Source organism: Parasteatoda tepidariorum, chromosome 3, assembly GCF_043381705.1.
Source record: "Parasteatoda tepidariorum isolate YZ-2023 chromosome 3, CAS_Ptep_4.0, whole genome shotgun sequence".
NCBI classification, from domain to species: domain Eukaryota; kingdom Metazoa; phylum Arthropoda; class Arachnida; order Araneae; family Theridiidae; genus Parasteatoda; species Parasteatoda tepidariorum.
The window spans coordinates 71,561,036-71,587,775 of NC_092206.1; the positions used below are offsets into that span (position 1 = coordinate 71,561,036).

The following is a 26,740-nucleotide window of genomic DNA, read 5'->3' on the forward strand; positions in this document are numbered from 1 at the left end:
CTAAGAGGTGCTCGCTTTCGATTCACTAACTCAATGATCACTAACCTGAGTACGTAACCACAACTATGCAAAGTCAGTGAAATTTAAAATGTAAAGTATGTTATGCAATTATGCATATTTCTAATAATGCGATTGCAGAAATCATAATGAAATTGGATTTGAAAAACATGAACTTTTTTTTAAAAGAAAAGTATTAGAACAGGGAAATCTAAAATATGTACACTGGTGGACAAAATTAAGAGATGGAAAGCACATTCATTCGCACATGCAAGATGCCTACACACCGCTCCATGTGTTTGACAATGGTTCCGTAAATGCCTAGAGGTACAGGCAGGAGGTCTTAGAGCCCTATGTGCGTCTTTTCAGGGCGCTGTTGGCCCTGAGTTCATTCTTATGGACGACAATGCGCGACCACATGGGGCTCTCATGGTTGATGAGTATCTGGAAAGCGAGGATATTCAACGAATCGATTGGCCAGCCAAATCCCCTGACTTAAATCCTATTGAACATGCTTGGGATGCTCTTGGGAGAGCTATTGCGATGCGCCAACCTCCCCCCAGAACCATTCTGGAGTTAAAAAATTGCTCTGGTGGAAGAATGGAGGGTCTTCCACAAGTCCTCCTTAACTCCCTTATTAACAGCATGCATACTCGTTGTGCATGCTGTCTGTCTGTCAGGAGTGACCAAATACCATACTAGAGGCAACACACACTGTACAAGCCTCATTTTTTTGTCATCTTTTATCCTTAAGTTCTGACTACATTGGATTTATTGGCAATAGGTCTTGTCAGTGAATGGCACTTTCATTTCTGTTTTGCATACTTGTTATCATGGAATAAGCTATATCCTATGGAAAGTATAGCATGGAATAAGCTATACTTGTTATCATGGAATAAGCTTTTGTTTTGCATGTTTTGTTATCATGGAATAAGCTATATCCATACCAAATTTCATTTATTTATATTCAGTATTTTTTGAGACATTTTGAAAAATGTCTTCCATCTCTTAATTTTGTCCACCAGTGCAGATCTAATACGGATAAATAAGGAGACATAATATTATTCGAGAAAGAAACATGAGATATAATTACTGTGCGCATAGAAAATGGTTTCTATTTCTCTTTAATTAAGATTTGTATGCTTTTTTTTAAAAAAAAATCATTATGATTATTAAGATCTACTAGTGACAACACGTTCTCTCTTGTTACATTTGACATCAAATCAATAGAGCACTTATGAAGTTTCGAGAAATAAATAAATTTTCTTACTACAATTCATAAATGACTTAAAGCTATGAAACCTTGAAAAAAAGTAAATAAGTTTCAAATAAATCTAAATTTGGAAAAGAAAGCTCGATATTAATTCCAACAATGAATCTAGCTCTTGTAGAACGTCCAATTTCTGTTATAAAGCTGCATTCTCATTTCTTTCTTTCTTCTTTTTTTTGTTGCTGAAAGCAGCATTTGTGGTATTTTTACTACAATTTAATAGTCAATAATTCTCGATTTAAATATCGAAAGTTAAAATTTTTGATTCTATCATACTCAGAGCACGTTGTTATATATACCTTCAAAATTTCCCGTTTCAAACTGTTATGTGTTATAAGTTTCCTGCGTTATAAAGTGTTTCTGCGTTATGAAACAAAATGTAAAGTAAAGTTGAACATCCGAAACAAAAATGGCGTCGCTCACGAATGTTTATAGATATAGGGGGATAATAATTCGAAGCATTTTTCTCATTTTTTTTGTTCAATGCAAATCAACAGCAGTTATTTTACCTCAACGATTATTAAATTGATAATTAATAAAATGGTTGATATTTTGCAACGCTGCCTCTCGGTAACCGCATTAAAATAATAATAGAGCATTTCTTCTATATTTTCTTCTCTCTTAAAGATGAGATCATTTTTCTACTAAATTTTCTAATTGTATTTGAGCATGTATCACATATCACTTTAGGGTGATCCTAATCATAATTAGGTTATAATTCTGCAAAAGTAAAAATTAGTGCTCATTTTTTTTAAAAAAACTTTTCACGGAATATTTCCTGCTTGGAAGTTAAATTATTTTTGCTTAGCTGATGTGAGAAAAAAAGCAGAGTTAATTAATAAAGAAATATATGTCAGTATATAGTTTACTTGCATATTTACCGTTCTTTAAATGTTTTGAGAAGAATCTATTTTAATTTCAATAAATTTAGCTTTCATTTTTTTCAGCATGGATTAATTTTTTTTTTTTAGTTAGAAAATGGTTAAGTCATCAAACGAATTGTTGGATAATTAAAAATGCAGCAATGAACTAAAATAAAATGTGAATTATTTTTATTAATTTTAAGTAACTCCTCTCATTACTTCTCCATTTTTATATAGTGCTGCCATCTATACAGAAACATAGAATATAACTTCAGTTTCTTTAGTTGGCATAAATATTGGTACTCTAAAGATAGATGGCAGCACTAAGACTTTGATCTTAAATTATACATTTAAAACAAAGGAAGAATTTTCTGCCAGCATTAGAAGTTATATAAATTTAGTTATTTTTTCATGTTTGAAATATAGTTTATTTATTTATTTGAATCATTTACTTACCTTTTTTTTAAAGAGAATTTTATGATTTTAAGAAGAAAGGGCAAGGATTTGTTGTGTGAATTGTTTCGTGAATATTGTAAATTTCTCCGAATTAAAACAAAATATTAGAAAAGTAAATTTTGTTAATTATATTAATTAAAAGCATTGTAGATTCAAATCTTAGAGAAAAAATATATAATGTTGTTTTTTAAGAAAGATGTTACTTGGTGATTTATAAGTAAATTTTAGCTTTTATTATCTTTTAACTCATATTGCTTTATATCACTTTTAAGTTATATAAAGATATATACAACAGTAAAATTCTAGAAAAAAATAGAGAATGATAGCATAAATATTGGTAAATTTAAAGTTATAATTTTTCATGTCACCTTTTTGTTTGATTACTCAAAATCGTTAATTTAGGCACTAAATCTTGAAATAATTTTGAACACAAATAAAGCTAATATTCGTTTTTTTTTTCTTTTATTCCAACATATTTGCACTTTCCTTATATTTTCAGCATAGGTCAACTGATTAAAAATATTTGTTATAGGTTTGAGTATCTCACTTCTATCTCATAAGCTTATAAACTTTAGACAATATATAACATATATATATTTTATTTTATTTTGTGACTTAAAATAACAAATAATACATTTAACTGAAAAAAATGCGAGGCTTCTATATACAGCAGTTTTTGATATAATTTTTTTCCTAACTCAATCAAATGTATTTTTGAAAAAAAATGAGCTTTCTCAATATTTTATGGAGAAATGATTTGCTGTAGACAGTGAAGAAACTATTAATTAATCATATTATTTCATTCTTAGCAGTGGTCCAAACTGGTAATGATTAGTAATTTGTAGTTTATGTAATTAAATTTTATAAATTACCAATTATAATTTAAAAAATTAAAATTTTATAAATTATAATTGGTAATTGGTAATTTCATTATAATATATCTAATATACTGTCTTAGAAATATCAAAGTTTGTAAAATTTTAAAATTTGTATTAAGCTTGTACCATTATAAAATTAGTTCGTACACTAAATTTAAAACATTTTTTTGCCGTTCACTTTATAGTAACAAAATTTAATAAAAATTATTCATATTAACTTTTACTGGGCCGTTAACAAATGTGGTCACGCTTGAAGTGGGTGGTCAAAATTCATGAAATTGTGACAGATTATGTGACTGAAAAAAACAAAAATTAACTTGAGGTGGGACATAAAACAATTAGGTTAAAATAAAACATTAATCAGCTCAGTAAATATATATATATTTTCTTAATCTTATTTCAGGCAGTAAAAGATAATTTCAAAAGTTAAATGAAGATGTTTCTAAAACACATAGTTTTAAGGTTGAAAATCTGAAGTTTGAGTCTAAGTTATAATGTTGTAGTATTTAATTTTTGAATTGCTAATATAAATTTCTGCAATTTCAGCGTGATATGAGACAAGAGAGGAGTTGGAGCATCTTATTTTATTTTATTACCGACCCAATATCAATGTTCAATACCGCCCCTCCCGCTCCCATACGATTGCCAATGCTCAACTCCGTAGCCATGTATTTTTGAACCCAATCCAGAAGACAAGGAATCTCCAGATTCAAATATTGGGAGAAATTTGCCTTCTTGAACGACTTTTTGATGGAACTAACCCGCATTTGCGTTACATGGAGAGGAAAACCACGAAAACCTCCAGTGGTTAGCCTGACGGCAAGAGAACTCTAACCCATGATCCGTCTACCACTGAGGATATTTTACGTTAGCACTGTAGTCGGTGCAAGCCNTCCCTTTACCGTCAGGTTAACCGTGGTTGGTTTTCGAGGTTTTCCTCTCCATGTAATGCAAAGGAGACTTAGTTACATCAAAAAGTCCCCCACTAAAGCAAATTATGCTCTTAGTTGATCCATGAGTTTCCTCGTCTTCTAGATTGAGCTCAAAATCACAAAGCTGCCGAGTTGAACATTGATAGTCGTGAACTCACAATTGAGTAGACTGTGTTCAACGTTTATGAAATAAAATATTAAGTAAAAGTTTGATATCATTTATAAACAGTCTCTAAACTTTTATAAAAACAATCACATCCAAATAAAAAAAGATTTTATTCCATTGAACAAATAAAATCAAGTTAACAATAAATTCACAGGTACACATTACACAGTTTAAGACAAATACAAATTTCATCCACTATTTTTTCATACACTTCAATAAAACCTTTAAGCAAGATATGTCACTTTTCATTGACATTAATATGAAATTGCTTATTGCTGTAGACTGTCTCACTGACAATACTCTATATTCTGAGCTTTAATAATAGAAGCCATTGTGTTTTATTAAATGAAGCCAATTTGAGTTTAATATAAATTATAAGCAAAGTAAATAAATTGATTTTATTTACACAATTTTAACCACAGATCAGTTTCTCGATACTATATAATCTTTAGCAAAATTTCAATTATTCAAATGACTTGCAATAATTTTTATTGCAAGTCATATGCCAATTTCGATCAATAAAAGTGTTTATAACTAAACTGTATTGCACTCATTATCCAATGAATTGCGAGATGGTCTACGTATTGAGGAAGATTCTGGTAGAATTATCATAATGTGGGCACGTTCACTTGGTATGAAAGGGGTGTCCTGGTATTTCTTGGGTGTAAACAAAAAGCTATTCACTGGAAAATGTACATAATACTTTGACATTCGACAGGACTCATCATTGTAATTTTAAATTTCAAAATAAATAAATAAATAAAAATATGTAAAAGGAAAGTTATGTTTTCATTTATCTGATTAAAGAGTAATTTAGAGGAAAATTAGTCAAAAAATAAACATGCAATTCGATTATGCATAATAATCGAATTCAGCTTGAACTCTGAATTAGGGCTATATAACAAACGGTGTCATTTTAAATTCAAACTTATTAGGTGTAAAGTAAAACAAAATATTTTTGAGCCTCGAATGATATTATTTTTAAATAAAACTTATGCTAATAAATTTAAAAAAAAATTTTTTTTTAAAGAATAATGTAAACTTTGCTCCACCTATCTTAAAATAAAATGAATAAATAAATGAATAAATGCTTCGTGGAATGAAAAAAAAAATAATCGAAAAATTTTAATTTTCATTAAGAGAGCTGAAAAACTTTCAGTTTATAAACCGAAACTTTTCTTGTTTTGTTCTGAAATGTTTTATTTGCCAAATAAAATTCGCTTGCAATGATTTATTTTTCAGTCAAAAATAAAATAAGGGAAATAAATAAATAAAATAGAGCGAAGTAAATCAGTGTTGCTCAGAGTTTCAACAAAATAGGGTGGGTATGACACACTTTTAATATCTTTTTTTTACAAGTTCAAATTACTACAAGATTTGTATTTTTAATAGCGTCAAAGAAAATTCCTGAAACTAGCTGTGAAAAACACACTGTGAAGATGAATGAAAAAAAAAAAAAATTATGCTTATTGTTCTTAGCTTAAAAAAAAATTTCTCGAAATGAGTAACTACTCTTTTTGAAATGAGTAGCAACTCTTTCAAATGCTATTTATAAAAAAAATACATGCTACTTTTTTTCTGTCACAAACATACTTCCTTGTTTGAAACCATGTAAAAGTAATTACAGAATAATCTTTAACAATTATAACTGTTTTAAGCAAGTTTTGGTATTATTGTCTCTGAGCTAAATTTTAAAAATTCATATTAAATATAGAAAGACTGTTATTAAAATTTTAAATCAAAACGATTATTTTTATATAAATTTTTTAAATGATTACCATTATTGGAGATAAAGCATTATACTTTAACCATTAAATTATTAATTTTCTCTTTATTTGATTATAAATTCTGATGATTCTTAAATAATCATCATCTTAAATAAAATAATTCATAATTATATAATCTTCAGAATAAATAAAATAATTCATAATTAATTATCAATATTTCTGACATTTACAAATGCCTTGTACAAATTTTGGTGCTGCCATCTATTTGTTAAATTTAAAAAAGTCATAACTTGCATAGAGAGTTTTCTATAATTTTTTTTTTTAAAATTCAAACAATAGTGTTAAGGCTATTAATTATTTTTGTAATAGTGAGTTTTAAAGAAAGCAGCATTAAATTATAACCTGTAAAAATTATCATTGTTTATAAGAACCACAAACTGATAAAAAGTAATGTATAATGACCTTTTTTTCCTTCAATAAATTATGAATTATTGATAAATAAAAATATCAAGTAAAAAGGAATAATTTTTTTCCGACCATAAGGAAAAATATTGAAACACAAGAAATTTAGAATGATGATCAATGCAGTACATGCTAAGCTAAATTTATTAGCAACTTTTCCCTCTGCAATAAAACAAAATATGTTAAGTTTTGACTAGATTTTGTTGACTAGTTAATACATTCACAAATTGTATATTCTTTATTACTGATATGTAATGCATTGCAAAAATTCCAAATGAAAAACGAAGGACAAAAATTTTAAATTTACTAATTTCAATTAATTAGCCTTTACATCTACACTGCTTTACAAATATTCTGGTGATGCTATCTTTTTTCGCAGAACTGCACTGATTCGTAGTAGATTTAGAAGACTTATTTAAATCGAAGCATTTGACAGTATATAATTCAATGTAACTGCACTTACAATTTTTAGCAATACATCAGTTTTTGAGCAAAAAATAAACAAAGGACAATTCTGAAAGAGGATATATATATAATACTTATTCGAAATAAAATTTAGTGTCCTTTCAGTCTCAAAAATACATTCCCCACGTTTATAAAACCCTTCCAAAAATATTTACCACTTTTAATCCTTTCAAAAATAAATCCCAGATCCAGCTCTAGTAAAAATATTTACCTCTGTTCCATGTTTTTAAAAAACCTCTATCATTTTTATCGTAGAGAAATTCTAGTGCTGCCATCTCTCTTTAAAATTTCTAAGCATTTACAGCAGATATGGAAAAATAATTGTGAAAACGAAACCGAAACATTTATGTGAATGGCATTGATAATTTCTGAACTTACGATTTTCAAATCTATAACAGCAACCTACATTCTGTTAAAATTCAAATCTTATATACAAGATCACAGAAGGTTTGATATTTGTCTCCTGGTGACAGACTATAATTATTGTATTTACAATTATCACACACAACGGCCACAACAATAATCAATAAAGAACACGCAAATACATATAAAAATTACTTAATTTCTCTCATTTTATTACGTGTCATTTGATCAGTTCTTATGACAAAAGCAGCTTTTGATTCCACTTAATTAAATAGATAGTTATTTGACTAGACTTGAAAAATTGCATGGTGGACTAAGAACATGGTATGATATAAGAGAAAATACGTCATAGAGCCATTATTTTCGATTTGAAAAGTTACATGGTTTTCCACGAATGATCATATGGCGTAGTTGAGAATACACCATATGAACAGTGCAATTGATTAGAAAAGAATCATGTTTACCCATGAACGGACATATTGTATAGTTAAGAATACGTTTTATGGCTATTGTATTTGATTAAAAAAAGTTACATGGTTACCCAAGAGTGATAATATGATGAACTTGAGAATACGTCATATGAACATTGCAATAGATTAGAAAAGTAACTTGGTTACATGGTTACCCATGAATGGACATATATAGTTGATAATTCGCCATATGGCTATTGTATTTGATTAAGAAAGCTACATAGTTGGCCATGAATAGACATCGTTTTCCATGAATGATCATATGATGTAGTTTAGAGTCGCTATATAAGTCATTGCATTTGATTAGAGAAGTTACATGGTAACTCAAGAGTGATAATATGATGCAGTTGAGAATACATAGCCCGTATACATAGCCCAAGAGTGAGAGTCATATAATCAATACAATAGATTAGAAAAGTTACATGGTTACCCATGAATGGGCATATATAATTGATTATATACTATATGGCTATTGTGTTTGATTAGAAAAATTACATAGTTGCCCATGAATATATATTGCCTATGAATAGTCATATGGAGAAGTTGAGAATACGCTATGTAAGCCATTGCATTTTACTCTACAAGTTTCATGGTTACCCTGTTGTGATAATCTGATGTAAGGAATATATTATATGAGCATTGCAATTGAATAAAAAAGTAACTTGGTTGCCCATGACTGGTCATATAGTATAGTTGAGAACACACTATATGGATAATGCATTTGATTAGAAAAGTTGCATGGTTGCCCTACATTGGTATTATGATGAAGTTGAGAATGCACCATATGGTCATTGCACTTGATTAGGAAAGTTGCATGCTTGCTCAAGCACGGTCATATGGTGTAATTGTGACGCTTAAAGCCATTGAACTTGATGAGAAAAGTTACATGGTGTTCAGGCAATGGTTGTATGATGCAGTTAATTATGTCCCATTTCTTGTTTTTATGATTAAATAGACTAATTTTGAGGTATTTAACTAGATTAGTCTCGTACTGCTTGCTCAAATAGGCTGACTAGACCAATAGTTTCATTACACTCTCCTCCAGAAATATCATCTTCGTCATCTTCCAACAAAACTGTCGTATATTTCACTGAAGTCGATGGTACTGTAAAAAAATTTACAAAAATGTTAAGATGTAGGATTATTTATTTACTAAAAAAAAACACGCAATAGAAGAAGTAGATTTTTTTTTTTAAAAAAAGAAAAAGATTGTAATTGCGAATTAATAATTATGCATTTAAATCTCAAGAAATATATATATATATATATATATATAATATACTGTCTTAGAAAAATCAAAATTCGTAAAATTTTAAAATTTGTATTCAGCTTGTACCATTATAAAATTAGCTCGTACACTAAATTTAAAACATTTTTTTGCCGTTCACTTCATAGTAACAAAATTTAATAAAAATGCATATTAACTTCTACTGGGCCATTAACAAATGGGGTCAACCTTGAAGTGGGTGGTTATTAACTTGATGGTGGTTATTAACAAAAATTAACTTGATGTTGGACATAACACAGTTAGGACAAAATAAAACATTAATCAGTTCAGCAAATAGCTATATATTTTCTTAATTTTATTTCATGCAATAAAAGATAATACAAAAAGTTAAATGAAGATGTTTCAAAAACACATAGTTTTAAGGTTGAAAATCTGAAGTTTGAGTCTGAGTAATTATATAGTAGTATTTAATTTTTGAACTGCTAGTATAAAAGATAATACAAAAAGTTAAATGAAGATTTTTCTAAAATACATAGTTTTAAGGTTGAAAATNGTGTGTGTGTGTGTGTGTGTGTGTGTGTGTGTGTGTGTGTGTTTGTGTAGCGGCCGTCTAATAGTGGGTTAGTAATTTTGTTACTTAAAAATGTTATGTTTTCACCTGGATATTTCTGCCGAAACTGCGTCAAAACCATTGTATTTTCAACTAACGATCTCTATGTCCAGTTCTAGAATCTAACGCTTTATACTGATTATTTCTTTTAGTCTTTTCGACCAGTTAACATGTTTTTCAATAATTTTTATTCTCCTCATAACAAGTGGCCTATTTTATTTTATTTCTTGTCGCATTGTACAATACTTTTATTCTTACTTTTTGCTTCGTATTAGCTATGTCTTAGAAAAATATTATTTGCAGCTATGAATGAAATGTTACAAAGGAGACATCATTTACTATTATTACAAAAAATTTTACCGTAGTAACATTTATAAAAGCATATATAAATTGTTCTGCGAGAATAAAAGTTTCTAAATCAAAAATTGGATATGTATTTCTAAATCATAAATGGAGAGCTTACCATTTGAGGGTATAATAATTTCCTCCGGAGTTAACAGCTTCGCTTTGGATTTGGGTACGAAGTCCATATATTCCTAAAAGATAAGAAAAATTTAATAAATAGCAAAATCAAAAATATTACGGTTACGTATATGAATTTTATACTTCATATTTTTTCAATTTTAAAATTATTAAAAAACTGATTTTTTGTTGAGCCATTTGACTTAATTCAGCAGTTTTCTCTCCTTGATATTACTGACAATTTGTGTTAAAATGAATCAAGATCTGTTTTTTATAAAATTAAAAATTTAATAATTCAAGGTCGATAAAAAATTGTTGCCATGCTTAAACATTTTCAATATTTTTTTTCATTTTCCCGAATGACCCTTAATGCTTTATTAATGAATTTATTTTTTTTTTTTGGCTGCAAAAGCAAAAACATACATCTTAATTTTTCTAAAGCATAATTAAAGCGAAATTAGTCTCCAAGATCAATAATATAAGTATTTAAGAAAATAAAAATACATTTATGAAATGTATAACATTTAGGTTTACTGGAAACGTCAGTTCCCCCCCCCCTTATTTTGTGCAATAATTGGAAGCAAAGAAAATCAACGCTAATCAGACATGTATATTAAAAAATTCGATATTCAACCACATATTTTTAAGGGCACGGCACTCATGATCCTCCTGGACAGGTCGAAATCGAAAAATCGAATGATTAGAAAAGGAGGAGAACAGGTGTCCGTTCTTAATAAAGCCATTTTCTAATTACAGTCAAAATACCCACCACATTTTATTACACTTAAAATAGACGATATTGCTTACCATTTAACACTACCTGGAGTACAGGAGCATCATTAGTAGTTCAGTCAATAATATTGTGGTCTCAAATTCAATGATGGTAGTGTTCAATTGTGCTATAGATTGAAACTGTATCATTTTGGTACATAGCCTTACTGGGGACACCCCCTATATTTTCTTAAGGATTAATATTAAGGGAAAAGGAGTGCTGTTTATGACAAGCACCCTGTTATTCGAAAATTACCACTATGAAAATATTACGACGTAAATTGAGGTATTATCCTGTTAGAAATTTGGCTTGTGCCGGCATTTTTATTTACAAATATTCTTCCACTATTTTTTTTTTCTTAATCGGTAGCACAGTATGGGCGGTATCGGTAGCACGATATGGGCGGTATCGGTAGCACGGGCATGGGCGGGCACGGTATCGGTAGCACGGTATTTTTTTTTTTCTTAATTGGTAGCACGCGTGCGGCACCCAGTCTGGTATCTTTTAAACTTTCGATTCGTTGATTAAAATTTTCTTACCCTTTTTTAATTAATGATTTGGACACATGTCAGCTATTTTTATTTAGCTTCCAAATTTAATTGACTTTCTAATTCGTAGCTCTTCCAGGTTTCTTCTTTTATTTGATGTCATAATCACAAATCTAAAAATTTTTTAGGCCCAAGTCTCGCACCTGTGCTTTGCTCTAACAGGGCGCTAAATCACAGGCCCACCATCGACGGATAGTGTTGCCATCCATCGTTACCAAGCACTCATTTCAAGCGTCTCTTCCCTTGCTGATGCAGCTACGTACGCGCATTTCGAGTTACCGGTATTCCCCGGATGCCTTCGATCGGAGGCGGGTCGGGGTTAAGCTAAGCTTAATCGGTAGCACGAGAGAGAGGCTAGGTTAAGTTGACCATTATAGCCGTAGCCTTCACACACAATTATTGAGTATCCACTTTGCTGTATAATGGAGAAGAAATTCTCCTTTTTTTATGCCAAATCAATTAAATCCTCGACATTCTTTTTTATGTACTTCTCCATGCTTGGTAATAGCTTTCAACTTAAGATACTGCTCCATTCTTTTATATCGCAAAATTTTAATAAGGGGGAGCCTTTTTAATGCTGTGGCAAAGCTTCATGTTATGGTCATAAACCTAACATTTCCTCCCCCTCCCCAACTGTATGAAATATTACAATTATCACAAAAATGCTAGAAACCCATTTATTGTCATTTGTAAAGGGAATCGGTGACTGAAGCTAGATTTTCAGGTAGGATAATGTCTCAACTTGCGTTGAAAATGATATAGATGCTACTGTCCTCCAGGTAATGATAACAGATAAGCAATATCGCGTATTTCAAGTCATATATCGAAATTTTCACTCGTTTTTAACCACTATTTTCTTTCACACCTTACCCCCACTATTTCATCACTATTCCATAGTTTGATAGCTATGGTTTTGATGTGGATAGAGGGAAAGATTTTTTTAATAGTTAAATATGCTATGAGGGTCTAAAATCAGTAAGATTGTATGAGATTTGAACCCTCAAATTGGTGACCAATCAATTAACTTTGCTTACATTTTCTGTTTCTAAATTCGTCGCAATTTTTCATATATTTTCTACTTATTTTGGATTTTGCTTCCCTCCCCCCCTCCCCCAAACAACTCAAAATAACATAATTGTATCGATACAATTACGTTTAAGAAGCAGATTCACAATGCGACGGTTATTATATATCATATTTTATAATATATACCATATTAATTATTATATGTTATTCATTCTTGTATAATCTAATTATGATATTTTTTGAAAAATATATTCGTTAAATCAATACCGCATCAATATTTTAAATACCATGGCTATAAATATGGCACATTGTTCAATACACAAGAATGTAAGAAAATCATCGATTTTTTTAAAAAACTAATTTGCTATTTTGGTAAAAAAAGAAGAAAATTTATTTTAAATAGAAAATATATAACTGACTAAGGAGTAAATAAACTGCTTTTAAATAAGTCAATTTAATTACAAGTTTTTCATTTTACTTACAACAGTGTCTTGGAGTACGAAATCTAATTTTAAAACCAATTCCTTGAAAGACGGCCGCTCACGTGGTATTGCTCTCCAACACTGCCTCATAAGGAGATATCTGAAATAATGAAAGTCTATATCAGTGATTGAATTTCAACGGGGTTGATGATAATTTTATTACACCACATCATCTTTACCAAGTGACAGAAAAATGTGCAGAAAGCAATACTTTTAAAAGTAGCAAAAAGGCATTATCATGGATGATTCTTATACACCCTTTCTGAAAAGTTAGAGAAACACTCCAATATCTAAAGTATTACGTACACTAAAAATCTATATATATATATGTATATATTTTCGGACATAGTTTGCTTATTGTGATCTTTAATTCGAGAAAGAAAGTTTCCACGATTGGCGTTATTAGGTTTTTCAATTTTTGGAAGATTTAATTTTTAGATTTAAGTAACTGTCTCTGCGTCTACAATCCCTTCGGACGGACCTGGTGTCCATTTTTTGGGCATCGACTTTAATCCATTTTAACTTTAGTATCAGAGCCGCAGGATTTTTGTTTCAGTTGATGATAAAGACACTACTGATTTCTAAAGGAGACGTATTGAAGCTGTTGTGCATATTCAAACTGAAGGAAATATATCTTGAAGCTATAAGGCATATGCCGATTGAAGGAAATATCTTGAAGCTATAAGGCATATGCCGATTGAAGGAAATATCTTGAAGGTGTTAAACTATTCCAACTAAAAGAGTTTAAAAAAATGAAAATTTCAAGGAGCCAGGACCAATTTTCGCAATACTATGGATCTATCGTTCTATGGAATTTAAATTAGCATAACAGCTTTTTGCCTTTAGGTCAGGGCTCAAAAAAACTCAAAAATTTTGCCCGTCCCCGAGGACGGCATGTCCAACAATGTACCCGTCCTCATTTGAAACTAACCCGTAGCTTCTAAATAAATAAAAACATAATTTTCTCCTATTTATTACAAATAATTATATAAATTGCACAATGAATTAGTAGTTACTAGGATTACAAATACAAGGATTACATTATACAGTAATAAGAGAAATACTAGGTTACTAATAGTAACCTAGTATTTATTTTATGAAATAATTGAAATGACAAAAGTCAAGTTATCTGGAAAGTCAATTTATCCGAGGGTACTGCGCTTTTTTAAATGAATCAAATATGACGTTTGGCAGTTCCACAATCAAGCCAATGATTTACAGAGGTTTCTGCACAGAAATCTGAAAGCGGTTTTGCATTTAGGTAGATGTTCATAATTGCGTTTAACGCTTTTTGTTTAAGACCAGTACGTAATGTTGTTTTTTTGTAAGTTCATTGCTGAAAAGCCCCTTTCAACAGCTACAGTACTCTCAGACAGAGAAAACATCAATTCCACCATACGCAGTATGTTGCTGTATTTCTAGATTAGAGGATCATTTTAGAAGTGAGGCGCTAGACTCTTGTAAGACAACAAAAATTGATAATGCATCACGAACATTAACGGGAAAATGGCCGTCCGCGCGCTCGTCGGATTCGAGAAATTCGTTGTCCGCGGGGAATTTTTGACCGCCGAGGACGGGTGGTTTTTCGAGCCCTGCTTCAGGTTACAATTTTCAAAAATATTGCAGATGAAATGGGATAAAAATCCTTACACTTCGTCTGGACAGTAATCTGGTTTCGTCATTCGGTATCCAGCTTTTAAAAGATTATATAGTCTTTGTGGTGTTATTCCAGGATAAGGACTCGCTCCTAGAAAGGAAAAAAATGCTTTTTCAATATTTTGTAAATTATACATCAGATTAAAAAGACTTTATCTTATCTTATTAAGTTATATTTCCTTTTTAAAATATGTTTAAGTCTTTAATTAATTTTTACTTTTGTTTTTGAATTAAATGAACAGCACTAGAGAATTTTTTTTCTCCAGTTTTTTGTTGTATGAGATTCTCTTAACGCATCTTGGATATTTTCACATCGCTGATTTAAAATCTACAATAGGTATCTCTCTCCAAACTACAGATTTTTTTTTTATTTTTAAAATCACATTTTTAGTCTATTATTTGTTGAGATGAACAAGCTTAAAAACGTTATGCATAACAGGGGGCCGTGTAAATGTTGCGATAAACTTTCAGGAGACTTATCACACGTTATCAGGATTATAATTGCATAAAAACCAATGCCGGGAAATGCCCTCATACGCCGGTAGAGGCACTTGCCTATTAGGAACTGTTTCTTCTTGGGGTTAGGGTGCTTCCCGTATTCGGAACTGTTTCTTCTGAATTAATAGGGAACTGCTTCATTAATAGGGAAGTGCCCCTAGCTGCGCACGACAACATTTTTGAGAATGGTTTCTTAAGCAGTTTTAATGCTAATCATGCTTCCTAACTCGCCTAGAAATTTGGCTCTACATTTACGCGATCCCTTGCACATTTCGACAAAAAATAGACCAAAAGTGTCATTTAAAAAATCTGTTAAAATCCCTGCCCCCGAATCAAGTAAATCAAGTAATTGTATAATTGCAACAAAATTTGTTCCCCAGTGTATTTTGAACTTAAATTATATGGTGTATAGGTTTTGAAAATTGCTTTTTTTTCTTTTATCGCTTAATAAGAAAGTTCGGTGGTGAAAAATATTGAGAAAAATTTCAACTCTTTACTATCGACACTTTATTGTGTCAGACAGTGTTCTGTGTAAGGATATTAGAGCAACATTGAAAAAATCTAACATGTCATTTATCATTTGAAGAAATCATTTGATTATTTATATCACGCTAGAGATAAATACACCTAGGCAATGGTTTGAAAATAATCCATATGATCCAAAGACAATATTGTCCAGTCTTTGCACTGAACTATACACAAATTAGATGGACAAGCCGATGGTGTCAGTAATGACCCTGTTGTCGCAGCACATTTCTTAAAAATCGGACAGTGGATGGGCTTTTCTAACTCTGAAACGCGTGAACATTAAAACTGATTCCGTATCAGTAAAAGTCAACCAGAGAATAGATCAGAGTACAGATCAAAGACTCAGCCTTTAGCAATGGAATTAGACCTCAACCCAAGCCGAAGGAAAGAAGACTTTACTCACCGTATGCGCTGCTATCATTCGTAGAAAATATACTTCATCCTAATTTTGTGTATAACTAATTTTGGTCGTTGACTGTTGTACCTCAAACTTAAAGTTCACAATTTTTTTTAAATGTATGAACATGAACCGTTCCAACCATTTCCAACATGAACGGATTCCAATTTAATTACAGACTAATTATTCGATTAGATGATTCATTGATTTGCCGACTTACTGATTAGCCCTCTTTCTTTCCTCTCTATCTTTTCTTTCTTTATTTATTTGCTGAAAAAAATCCTCTATGATAACAATAGTTTCTACAGTTACGAGAAGAAGCTGGGATGGCCTGGTTAGTAGGGCTTTGGGCCAATGTCTAAGAGGTCGTGAGTTCGATCCCTTCCCCGTATAGTAAATGGTGAATAGTACACGTTAAATCTATCGGGTCACGAAGTCCTCAAAATTTCCACCACAAGTAAATACCTCTGGAGGTACCGAATTGGAGATTTATCGTTCTCTGGTTCAGGTCAAAATTACAATCTGTGGATGAATAAAAAGGGCTTCGCTTCTTCTTTTTTTGTTAGATAAAAACTGATTTAGGAACCTATAAAAACAGCTATAAAACTGTTTTACGGTTTAACCAATTCTTGCAATATATAAGGGTTTTAATGAGGTGAAACACACAAATAAAATATAGTGAAAAATTTTCAGAACTCTTATTTTTTTAAGCTTGGATGTTGTATTTTTTGCGATTAGATATGAATTAAAATTAAATATGAATTCACACTCACTAAAAATGCATGAATATTAAAAAAAAAACTTGAAACAACCTATTCAGAAAAATTCAACTGAATTTTTAAAAGAGAATGAGCTCCCCTTCATCAGGTAGTTGAAACTGGCAATGAGAAACAAATAGATGGAAGAATGCAGGGCGGAACAATTAACCAACACGATGAAAACAAAGGACGAGGAGCAAATTGAAATCAAAGAAACATCAAAATTGGGGGAGACGTGATTAAGAAATGAGAGCAAAAATAAATTGAGAAAAAGAAGCACAAATTAGAAACATAATATTTTAAACAAATGATTCCAATCAGTAGTTAATATTAAGAACCAATTTAATTTATAACGCAATGTCCTTTTTTATAAAAAATGACTTTTCTGTCTGTAAATTTGAAACCATTACAAAAGAACCAAATATGCTTTGCAACAGAAGAAAATGTGAAAATTTCTTAATTTGATCTCTCGTCTGAGATTTTCTGGCCGATGAAGAGTTTTCTCATTTTCCTCAAATCGTGCATTTGTATTCGTATTTTTATGTATTTGTCTAAATAATTTTCAAGGAACACTCATATATTATAAAATTTATTGAGAAATAAAAATTTTTCAACCTACCATTCATCATGATTTCCCACAGAACAACTCCAAATGACCACCTGAAATCAAAAAGATAATCTGTTGTAAAAATTAGTTTGGAAATTTAGTTTTGAGAAAAATATTGATTATTTATTTTTTTCTTTATATCGTTATTAAGCATTATATAATACATTTACTCACTGTACATGACTTTAAATCAAACGATTGTTTTTGATTGGCTTGTATGGTCGTGATGAGCCGATTATTAAGTAGGGTAATGGTGTAAAGTAGAAAAAAAAACATTAATTTTAATGAAGAGCACTTTATTTAAAAAAAGTAACTGAAAGAAAATGATAAAAAAATTTATCACTAGTAGTTTATTTGATATGCCATCACTCCTTCTGTGCATTTTAAGTCTGAAGCTGTCCCAAAATCTTTTAATTTTAATCAAATTCCCATTAGTAGAAAATAACTTAACTATCAATTATGTTTAGAGTACAGAAGAAAGAAAAAGAAGCAGAACTCCTTAATAATTTTTGTTCTTGTGATTATATTTAGCATCAAAACTTAAGCTGGAAAATCAAGATATTTCAAACACTCAAAGCAGATGCTCAGCAACACGCAAGTGATGAAAGCTAAGCAGTTTTGAAAAAAACAAAAACGAACTGAAACATTATGCTTCTAATGAAGAAAAGAAAAGCAAATTTAAATGGAAGGTAAGTAAAATAGAAAAACACAAAACAAGTAAGCCAATTATAAAGGAAACATGGTGAAAAACTGGTGTCATTAACAAGGGAATCGTTATTCATATAAATGTAACAAGATTTCAGAGTATCAAGATGAGTTAGGAGGGAGAAATTCGTCATCACACAAGTGGAGGTAAGTTCGGCGTCATCGAAGTTAAATTTATAGCCAAAATACCAATATTTTAACATTGTGTGGCAATAGATGATCTACTGCATTCTTGAATACTGATGTATTCGTNTAAAAAACTGATTTTTTGTTGAGCCATTTGACTTAATTCAGCAGTTTTCTCTCCTTGATATTACTGACAATTTGTGTTAAAATGAATCAAGATCTGTTTTTTATAAAATTAAAAATTTAATAATTCAAGGTCGATAAAAAATTGTTGCCATGCTTAAACATTTTCAATATTTTTTTTCATTTTCCCGAATGACCCTTAATGCTTTATTAATGAATTTATTTTTTTTTTTTGGCTGCAAAAGCAAAAACATACATCTTAATTTTTCTAAAGCATAATTAAAGCGAAATTAGTCTCCAAGATCAATAATATAAGTATTTAAGAAAATAAAAATACATTTATGAAATGTATAACATTTAGGTTTACTGGAAACGTCAGTTCCCCCCCCCCTTATTTTGTGCAATAATTGGAAGCAAAGAAAATCAACGCTAATCAGACATGTATATTAAAAAATTCGATATTCAACCACATATTTTTAAGGGCACGGCACTCATGATCCTCCTGGACAGGTCGAAATCGAAAAATCGAATGATTAGAAAAGGAGGAGAACAGGTGTCCGTTCTTAATAAAGCCATTTTCTAATTACAGTCAAAATACCCACCACATTTTATTACACTTAAAATAGACGATATTGCTTACCATTTAACACTACCTGGAGTACAGGAGCATCATTAGTAGTTCAGTCAATAATATTGTGGTCTCAAATTCAATGATGGTAGTGTTCAATTGTGCTATAGATTGAAACTGTATCATTTTGGTACATAGCCTTACTGGGGACACCCCCTATATTTTCTTAAGGATTAATATTAAGGGAAAAGGAGTGCTGTTTATGACAAGCACCCTGTTATTCGAAAATTACCACTATGAAAATATTACGACGTAAATTGAGGTATTATCCTGTTAGAAATTTGGCTTGTGCCGGCATTTTTATTTACAAATATTCTTCCACTATTTTTTTTTTCTTAATCGGTAGCACAGTATGGGCGGTATCGGTAGCACGATATGGGCGGTATCGGTAGCACGGGCATGGGCGGGCACGGTATCGGTAGCACGGTATTTTTTTTTTTCTTAATTGGTAGCACGCGTGCGGCACCCAGTCTGGTATCTTTTAAACTTTCGATTCGTTGATTAAAATTTTCTTACCCTTTTTTAATTAATGATTTGGACACATGTCAGCTATTTTTATTTAGCTTCCAAATTTAATTGACTTTCTAATTCGTAGCTCTTCCAGGTTTCTTCTTTTATTTGATGTCATAATCACAAATCTAAAAATTTTTTAGGCCCAAGTCTCGCACCTGTGCTTTGCTCTAACAGGGCGCTAAATCACAGGCCCACCATCGACGGATAGTGTTGCCATCCATCGTTACCAAGCACTCATTTCAAGCGTCTCTTCCCTTGCTGATGCAGCTACGTACGCGCATTTCGAGTTACCGGTATTCCCCGGATGCCTTCGATCGGAGGCGGGTCGGGGTTAAGCTAAGCTTAATCGGTAGCACGAGAGAGAGGCTAGGTTAAGTTGACCATTATAGCCGTAGCCTTCACACACAATTATTGAGTATCCACTTTGCTGTATAATGGAGAAGAAATTCTCCTTTTTTTATGCCAAATCAATTAAATCCTCGACATTCTTTTTTATGTACTTCTCCATGCTTGGTAATAGCTTTCAACTTAAGATACTGCTCCATTCTTTTATATCGCAAAATTTTAATAAGGGGGAGCCTTTTTAATGCTGTGGCAAAGCTTCATGTTATGGTCATAAACCTAACATTTCCTCCCCCTCCCCAACTGTATGAAATATTACAATTATCACAAAAATGCTAGAAACCCATTTATTGTCATTTGTAAAGGGAATCGGTGACTGAAGCTAGATTTTCAGGTAGGATAATGTCTCAACTTGCGTTGAAAATGATATAGATGCTACTGTCCTCCAGGTAATGATAACAGATAAGCAATATCGCGTATTTCAAGTCATATATCGAAATTTTCACTCGTTTTTAACCACTATTTTCTTTCACACCTTACCCCCACTATTTCATCACTATTCCATAGTTTGATAGCTATGGTTTTGATGTGGATAGAGGGAAAGATTTTTTTAATAGTTAAATATGCTATGAGGGTCTAAAATCAGTAAGATTGTATGAGATTTGAACCCTCAAATTGGTGACCAATCAATTAACTTTGCTTACATTTTCTGTTTCTAAATTCGTCGCAATTTTTCATATATTTTCTACTTATTTTGGATTTTGCTTCCCTCCCCCCCTCCCCCAAACAACTCAAAATAACATAATTGTATCGATACAATTACGTTTAAGAAGCAGATTCACAATGCGACGGTTATTATATATCATATTTTATAATATATACCATATTAATTATTATATGTTATTCATTCTTGTATAATCTAATTATGATATTTTTTGAAAAATATATTCGTTAAATCAATACCGCATCAATATTTTAAATACCATGGCTATAAATATGGCACATTGTTCAATACACAAGAATGTAAGAAAATCATCGATTTTTTTAAAAAACTAATTTGCTATTTTGGTAAAAAAAGAAGAAAATTTATTTTAAATAGAAAATATATAACTGACTAAGGAGTAAATAAACTGCTTTTAAATAAGTCAATTTAATTACAAGTTTTTCATTTTACTTACAACAGTGTCTTGGAGTACGAAATCTAATTTTAAAACCAATTCCTTGAAAGACGGCCGCTCACGTGGTATTGCTCTCCAACACTGCCTCATAAGGAGATATCTGAAATAATGAAAGTCTATATCAGTGATTGAATTTCAACGGGGTTGATGATAATTTTATTACACCACATCATCTTTACCAAGTGACAGAAAATTGTGCAGAAAGCAATACTTTTAAAAGTAGCAAAATGGCATTATCATGGATGATTCTTATACATCCTTTCTGAAAAGTTAGAGAAACACTCCAATATCTGAAGTATTATGTATACTAAAAATGTATATATACAGGGTGTCTCAGTTAAGCGCTTCAGAACTCCTAAGAGGGGTAGGGTGCATCCTGACGACTCGAAATCATACAGCAATGCGGGGTCGGAAATGCTTTCCCGAAGCGGTAACGTGCACAGAAGCACCGTAAAGAAAAGAGACGGTCTGTGAAAAATCGTTTTAATAATGCATTGAAATAACTATAATGTACATGGGTCGAAGTAAGTGTTCGAAGTTTCTGCCACCGGCTACAATACACTCTGCAATACTCCAGGCATATCTCGAATTTCTCCGGCAGCAACTGCGATTCTTACAACCAGCTCCTCAGCATTGTCAACAGGGGTGCCATAAGCCAGTGTTTTCATATGACCCCAGATATAAAAAGCAAGACATGATAGGTCTGGTGACCGAGGAGGCCAACGCACTGGAAAGCTCGGAACTTTCGTACAACGCCATCTACAGCCTCTGGAAAGCATTTCCTATATGATTTCGAGTCGTCAGGATGCACTCTGCCCCTCTTAGGAGTTCTGAAACGTTTAACTGAGACACCCTATATTCATTTTTGGATATAGTTTGCTTATTGTGATTTTTGATTCGATAAAAGAAAGTTTCCACGATTGACGTTATTAGATTTTTAAATTCTTGTAAGATTTAATTTTTATATTTAAGTAACTGTCTCTGTCACTACAACCCCTTCGGACGGACCTGGCATCCATTTTGCCGGGCATCGATTTTATTCCATTTTAACTTTAGTATCAGAATCGCAGGATTTTTGTTTTATTTGATGATGAAGACACTATTGATTTCTAAAGGAGACATGTTGAAGCTGTTTTGCATATTCAAACTGAAGGAAATATCTTGAAGCTATAGGGCATATGCCGATTGAAGGAAATATCTTGAAGATATTAAACTATTCCGACTGAAGGAGTTAAAAAATAAAAATGAAAAATTTCAAGGAGCCAGGACCAATTTTCGCAAAACTATGGAGCTATCATGCTATGGAATTTAAATTAGCCTAACAGCTTTTTTGCCTTTAGGTCAGGGCTCGAAAAAACTCAGAAATTTTACCCGTCCCCGAGGACGGCATGTCCAACAATGTACCCGTCCTCATTTAAAACTAATCCGTAGCTTCTAAATAAATAAAAACATAATTTTCTTCCATTTATTACAAATATTTATATAAATTGCAGAAGGAATTAGAAGTTACTAGGATTACAAATACTAGGATTACATTATACAGTAATAAGAGAAATACTAGGTTACTAATAGTTACCTAGTATTTGTTTTATGAAATAATTTGAATGACAAGTTATCGGGAATGTCAATTGATCCGAGGGTGTTGCGTTTCTTTAAATGAATCAAATATGACTATTGCCAGTTCCACAATCAAGCCAATGATTTACAGAGGTTTCTGCACAGAAATCTGAAAGGGGTTCTGCATTTTGGTAGATGTTCATAATTGCGTTTAACGCTTCTTGTTTAAGACCAGTACGTAATGTGTTTTTTTGTAAGTTCATTGCTGAAAAGCCCCTTTCAACCGCTACAGTACTCCCAGACAGAGAAAACATCAATTCCACCATACGCAGTATGTTGCGTATTTCTAGATTAGAGGGTCATTTTAGAAGTGAGGCGCTAGATTCTTGTAAGACGACAAAAATTGAAAATGTATCACGAACATTAATGGGAAAATGGCCGTCCGTGTGGACGTCGGATTTGAGAAATTCGTTGTCCGTGGGGAATTTTTAACCGCCGAGGACGGGCGGACGGGCAGTTTTTCAAGCCCTGCTTTAGGTTACAATTTTCTAAAATATTGCAGATGAAATGGGATAAAAATACTTACACTTCGTCTGGACAGTAATCTGGTTTCGTCATTCGGTATCCAGCTTTTAAAAGATTATATAGTCTTTGTGGTGTTATTCCAGGATAAGGACTCGCTCCTAGAAAGGGAAAAAATGCTTTTTCAATATTTTGTAAATTATACATAAGATTAAAAAGGCTTTATCTTATCAAGTTATATTTCCTTTTTAAAATATGTGTATATGTCTTTAATTAATTTTTATATTTGACTTTGAATTAAATGAACAGCACTAGAGAAATTTTTTTTCTTCAGTTTTTTGTAGTATGAGATTCTCTTAACGTATCTTGGATATTTTCACATCGCTGATTTAAAATCTACAATAGGTATCTCTCTCCAAACTACAGATTTTTTTTATTTCTAAAATCGCAGTAAATGCAATAAAAACCGCAATAAAAACCAATGCCGGGAAATGCCATCATACGTCAGTAGAGGCACTTCCCTATTAGGAACTGTTTCTTCTTGGAGTTAGGGTGCTTCCCCTATTCGGAACTGTTTCTTCTGAATTAACAGGGAACTGTTTCATTAATAGAGAAGTGCCCCTGGCTGCGTACGACAACATTTTCGGGAATGGTTTCTTAAGCAGTTTTAATGCTAATCATGCTTCCTAACTCGCCTAGAAATTTGTCTCAACATTTTCGCGATCCGTTGTACATTTCGACAAAAAATAGACCAAAAGTGTCATTTAAAAAATCTGTTGCTATAACAGCGAAACTAATTTAAGCGTTGAAATCCCCGCCCCCAAATCAAGTAAATCAAGTAATTGTGTAATTACAACAAAATTTGTTCCCCACTGTACTTTGAACTTAAATTAGTATAGTGTATAGGTTTTGAAAATTGTTTTTTTTCTTTTATCGCTTAATAAGAAAGTTCGATGGTGAAAAATATTGAGAAAAATTTCAACGCTTTAATATCGACTCTTTATTGTGTCAGACAGTGTTCTGTGTAAGGATATCAGAGCAACATTGAAAAAATCTAACTTGTCATTTATCATTTGAAGAGATGATTTGATTATGTATATCACACTAGAGATAAATACACTTAGGCAATGGTTTGAAAATAATCCATATGATCCAAAGACAACTTTGTCCAGTCTTTGCACTGAACTATACACAAATTAGATGGAAAAGCCGATGGTGTCAGTAATAACCCGGTTGTCGCATCACATTTCCTAAATATTGGACCGTGGATGAGCTTTTCTAGCTCTGAAATTCATGAACATTAGAACTGATTCCTTATCAGTAAAAGTCGATCAGAGGACAGATTAGAGTACAGATCAAAGACTCTGCGTTTAGCAATGGAATTAGACCTCAACGCAAGCCGAAGGAAAGAAGACTCCACTCACCGTATGCGCTGCTATCATGCGCAGAAAATACACTTCATCCTAATTTTATGTAAAACAAATTGTGGCCGTTAACTGTTATACCTCAAACTTAAAGTTCCCAGTTTTATTTATTTATTAATTTTCGAATCCAACAGGAATGGATATATTTCTCGTTTCCAACAAGAACGGATTCTTATTTAATTACAGACTAATTATTCGATTAGATGATTCATTGATTTGCAGACTTACTGATTAGCCCCCTTTCTTCCTTCACTCTTTGCTTTCTTTCTTTATTTGCTGAGGAGAATCCGTTATGATAAGAATAGTTTCCACAGCTACGGGAAGATGCTGGGATGGCCTGGTTAGTAGGGCGTTGGGCCAATGTCTAAGAGGTCGTGAGTTCGATCCCTTCCCCCTGAAGAATCTCCGTATAGTAAATGGTGAACGGTACAAGTTAAATCTATTGGGTCACAAAGTGCTCAAAATTCTCATATCAAGTAAATACCTCTGGAGGTACCGAATTGGAGATTTATCGTTCTCTGTTTCTGACCAAAATTACAATCTGTGGATGAATAAAAAGGGCTGAAGTTCGCTTCTTCTTTTTTTTTGTTAGATGAAAACTGGTATAAGAACTTATAAAAACAGCTATGAAACACGTTTACGGTTTAACCAATTCTTGCACTATATAAGGGCTTAAATAAGGTGAAACACACAAATAAATATAGCGTGCGAATTTCCGAACTCTTATTTTCTTAAGCTAGATAGCGTATTTTTTACGATTAGATATAAATTAAAATTAAATATTAATTCACACAAATTAAAAATACATGAAAACTTGAACTAAAAGTACAAAACCTATAAACAACCTATTCAGAAAAATTCAAATGCATTTTTAAAAGAGAATGAGCTCCCCTTCATAAGGTAGTTGAAACTGACAATGAGAAACAAATAGATGGAAGAATGCAGGGCGGAACAATCAACCAACACGATGGAAACAAAGGACGAGGAGCAAATTGAAATCAAAGAAACAACAAAATTGGGGGAGACGTGATTAAGAAATGAGAGCAAAAATAAAATGAGAAAAAGGAGCACAAATTAGAAACATAATCTTTGAAACAAATGATTCCAATCAGTAGTTAAACATTAAGAACCAATTTAATTTATAACGCCATGTCCTTTTTTTTTTATAAAAAATGACTTTTCTGTCTGTAAATTTGAAACCATTGCAAAAGAACCAAATATGTTTTGCAACAGAAAAAAATGTGAAAATTTCTTAATTAGATCTCTCGTCTGAGGTTTTCTTCATCAAATATTAGTTAACTAACCGATGAAGAGTGTTCTCATTCTTTTCAAATCATGCATTTATTTTTCTGTATTTGTCTAAATAAGCTTCAAGAAACACACATATTGTATAAAATTTATTGAAAAATAAAATTTTTTAAACCTACCATTCATCATGATTTCCCACAGAACAACTCCAAATGACCACCTGAAACCAAAAAGATTATCTGTTGAAAAAATTATTTTAGAAAGTTAGTTCTGAGAAAAATATTAATTATTTATTTTTTCCTTTATATCGTTACTAGCTGTACCCTGCGTGCGTTGCAACGCTTTCAATTTGAATTTGAATTTTGTATTTAAGTGTGTAAATGACATTTGCGATTATGATTTGAAATGCAAATTTTATTTAATGGTGAAAAAAAGCAGTTAATTCTCTAGGATATCATTAGTGCATTTTCAAACAGACATGTATGGTGATGCACACGGAGCATGAAACATATTTTGGACAATGATCTGAAATAAGACTGGATCTATGGTGACATCAAGAATTTCTGCTGATATCTGATCAGTTTTAGAAGGTGGTTTTTTTTCAATAAGCCAAATTAGAATGTGTGCCTGAGGCAATCCTCGTTTTTGCCATTCAATAGAGTACACCCAACACCGTGTCTCTCTAAAAACATGACGCTTCACAATGAAATCAAGTAAAGATATTGTTATTAAAAAAGACACACGTGCTGTAAT

At 31.6% G+C, this 26,740-nt stretch overlaps 2 protein-coding genes across 2 annotated transcripts in view; both read right to left on the minus strand.

Moving 5' to 3' along the window:
- Window positions 1-4,653: 4,653 nt before the first annotated feature.
- LOC107456572 (fibroblast growth factor receptor 2) lies at window positions 4,654-17,755 on the minus strand. The gene is made up of 5 exons (XM_043049730.2): window positions 17,634-17,755; window positions 14,828-14,924; window positions 13,178-13,277; window positions 10,351-10,423; window positions 4,654-9,154 (listed from the first exon to the last, which is right to left on the minus strand). The coding sequence occupies exons 1-5, from the start codon at window positions 17,641-17,643 to the stop codon at window positions 9,030-9,032; spliced, it is 405 nt and encodes a 134-aa protein (XP_042905664.2). The 5' UTR covers window positions 17,644-17,755; the 3' UTR covers window positions 4,654-9,029.
- A 3,457-nt stretch (window positions 17,756-21,212) lies between these two features.
- LOC107449160 (proto-oncogene tyrosine-protein kinase receptor Ret) overlaps window positions 21,213-26,740 on the minus strand; it is a 163,300-nt gene continuing 157,772 nt past the window's right edge. Inside the window, exons 18-20 of the mRNA XM_043049729.2 lie at window positions 26,167-26,207; window positions 23,380-23,476; window positions 21,213-21,336 (exon numbers count right to left, since the gene is read on the minus strand). Coding sequence (XP_042905663.2) covers window positions 21,213-21,336; window positions 23,380-23,476; window positions 26,167-26,207 — 262 coding nt within the window. The remainder of the gene's footprint in view (window positions 21,337-23,379; window positions 23,477-26,166; window positions 26,208-26,740) is intronic.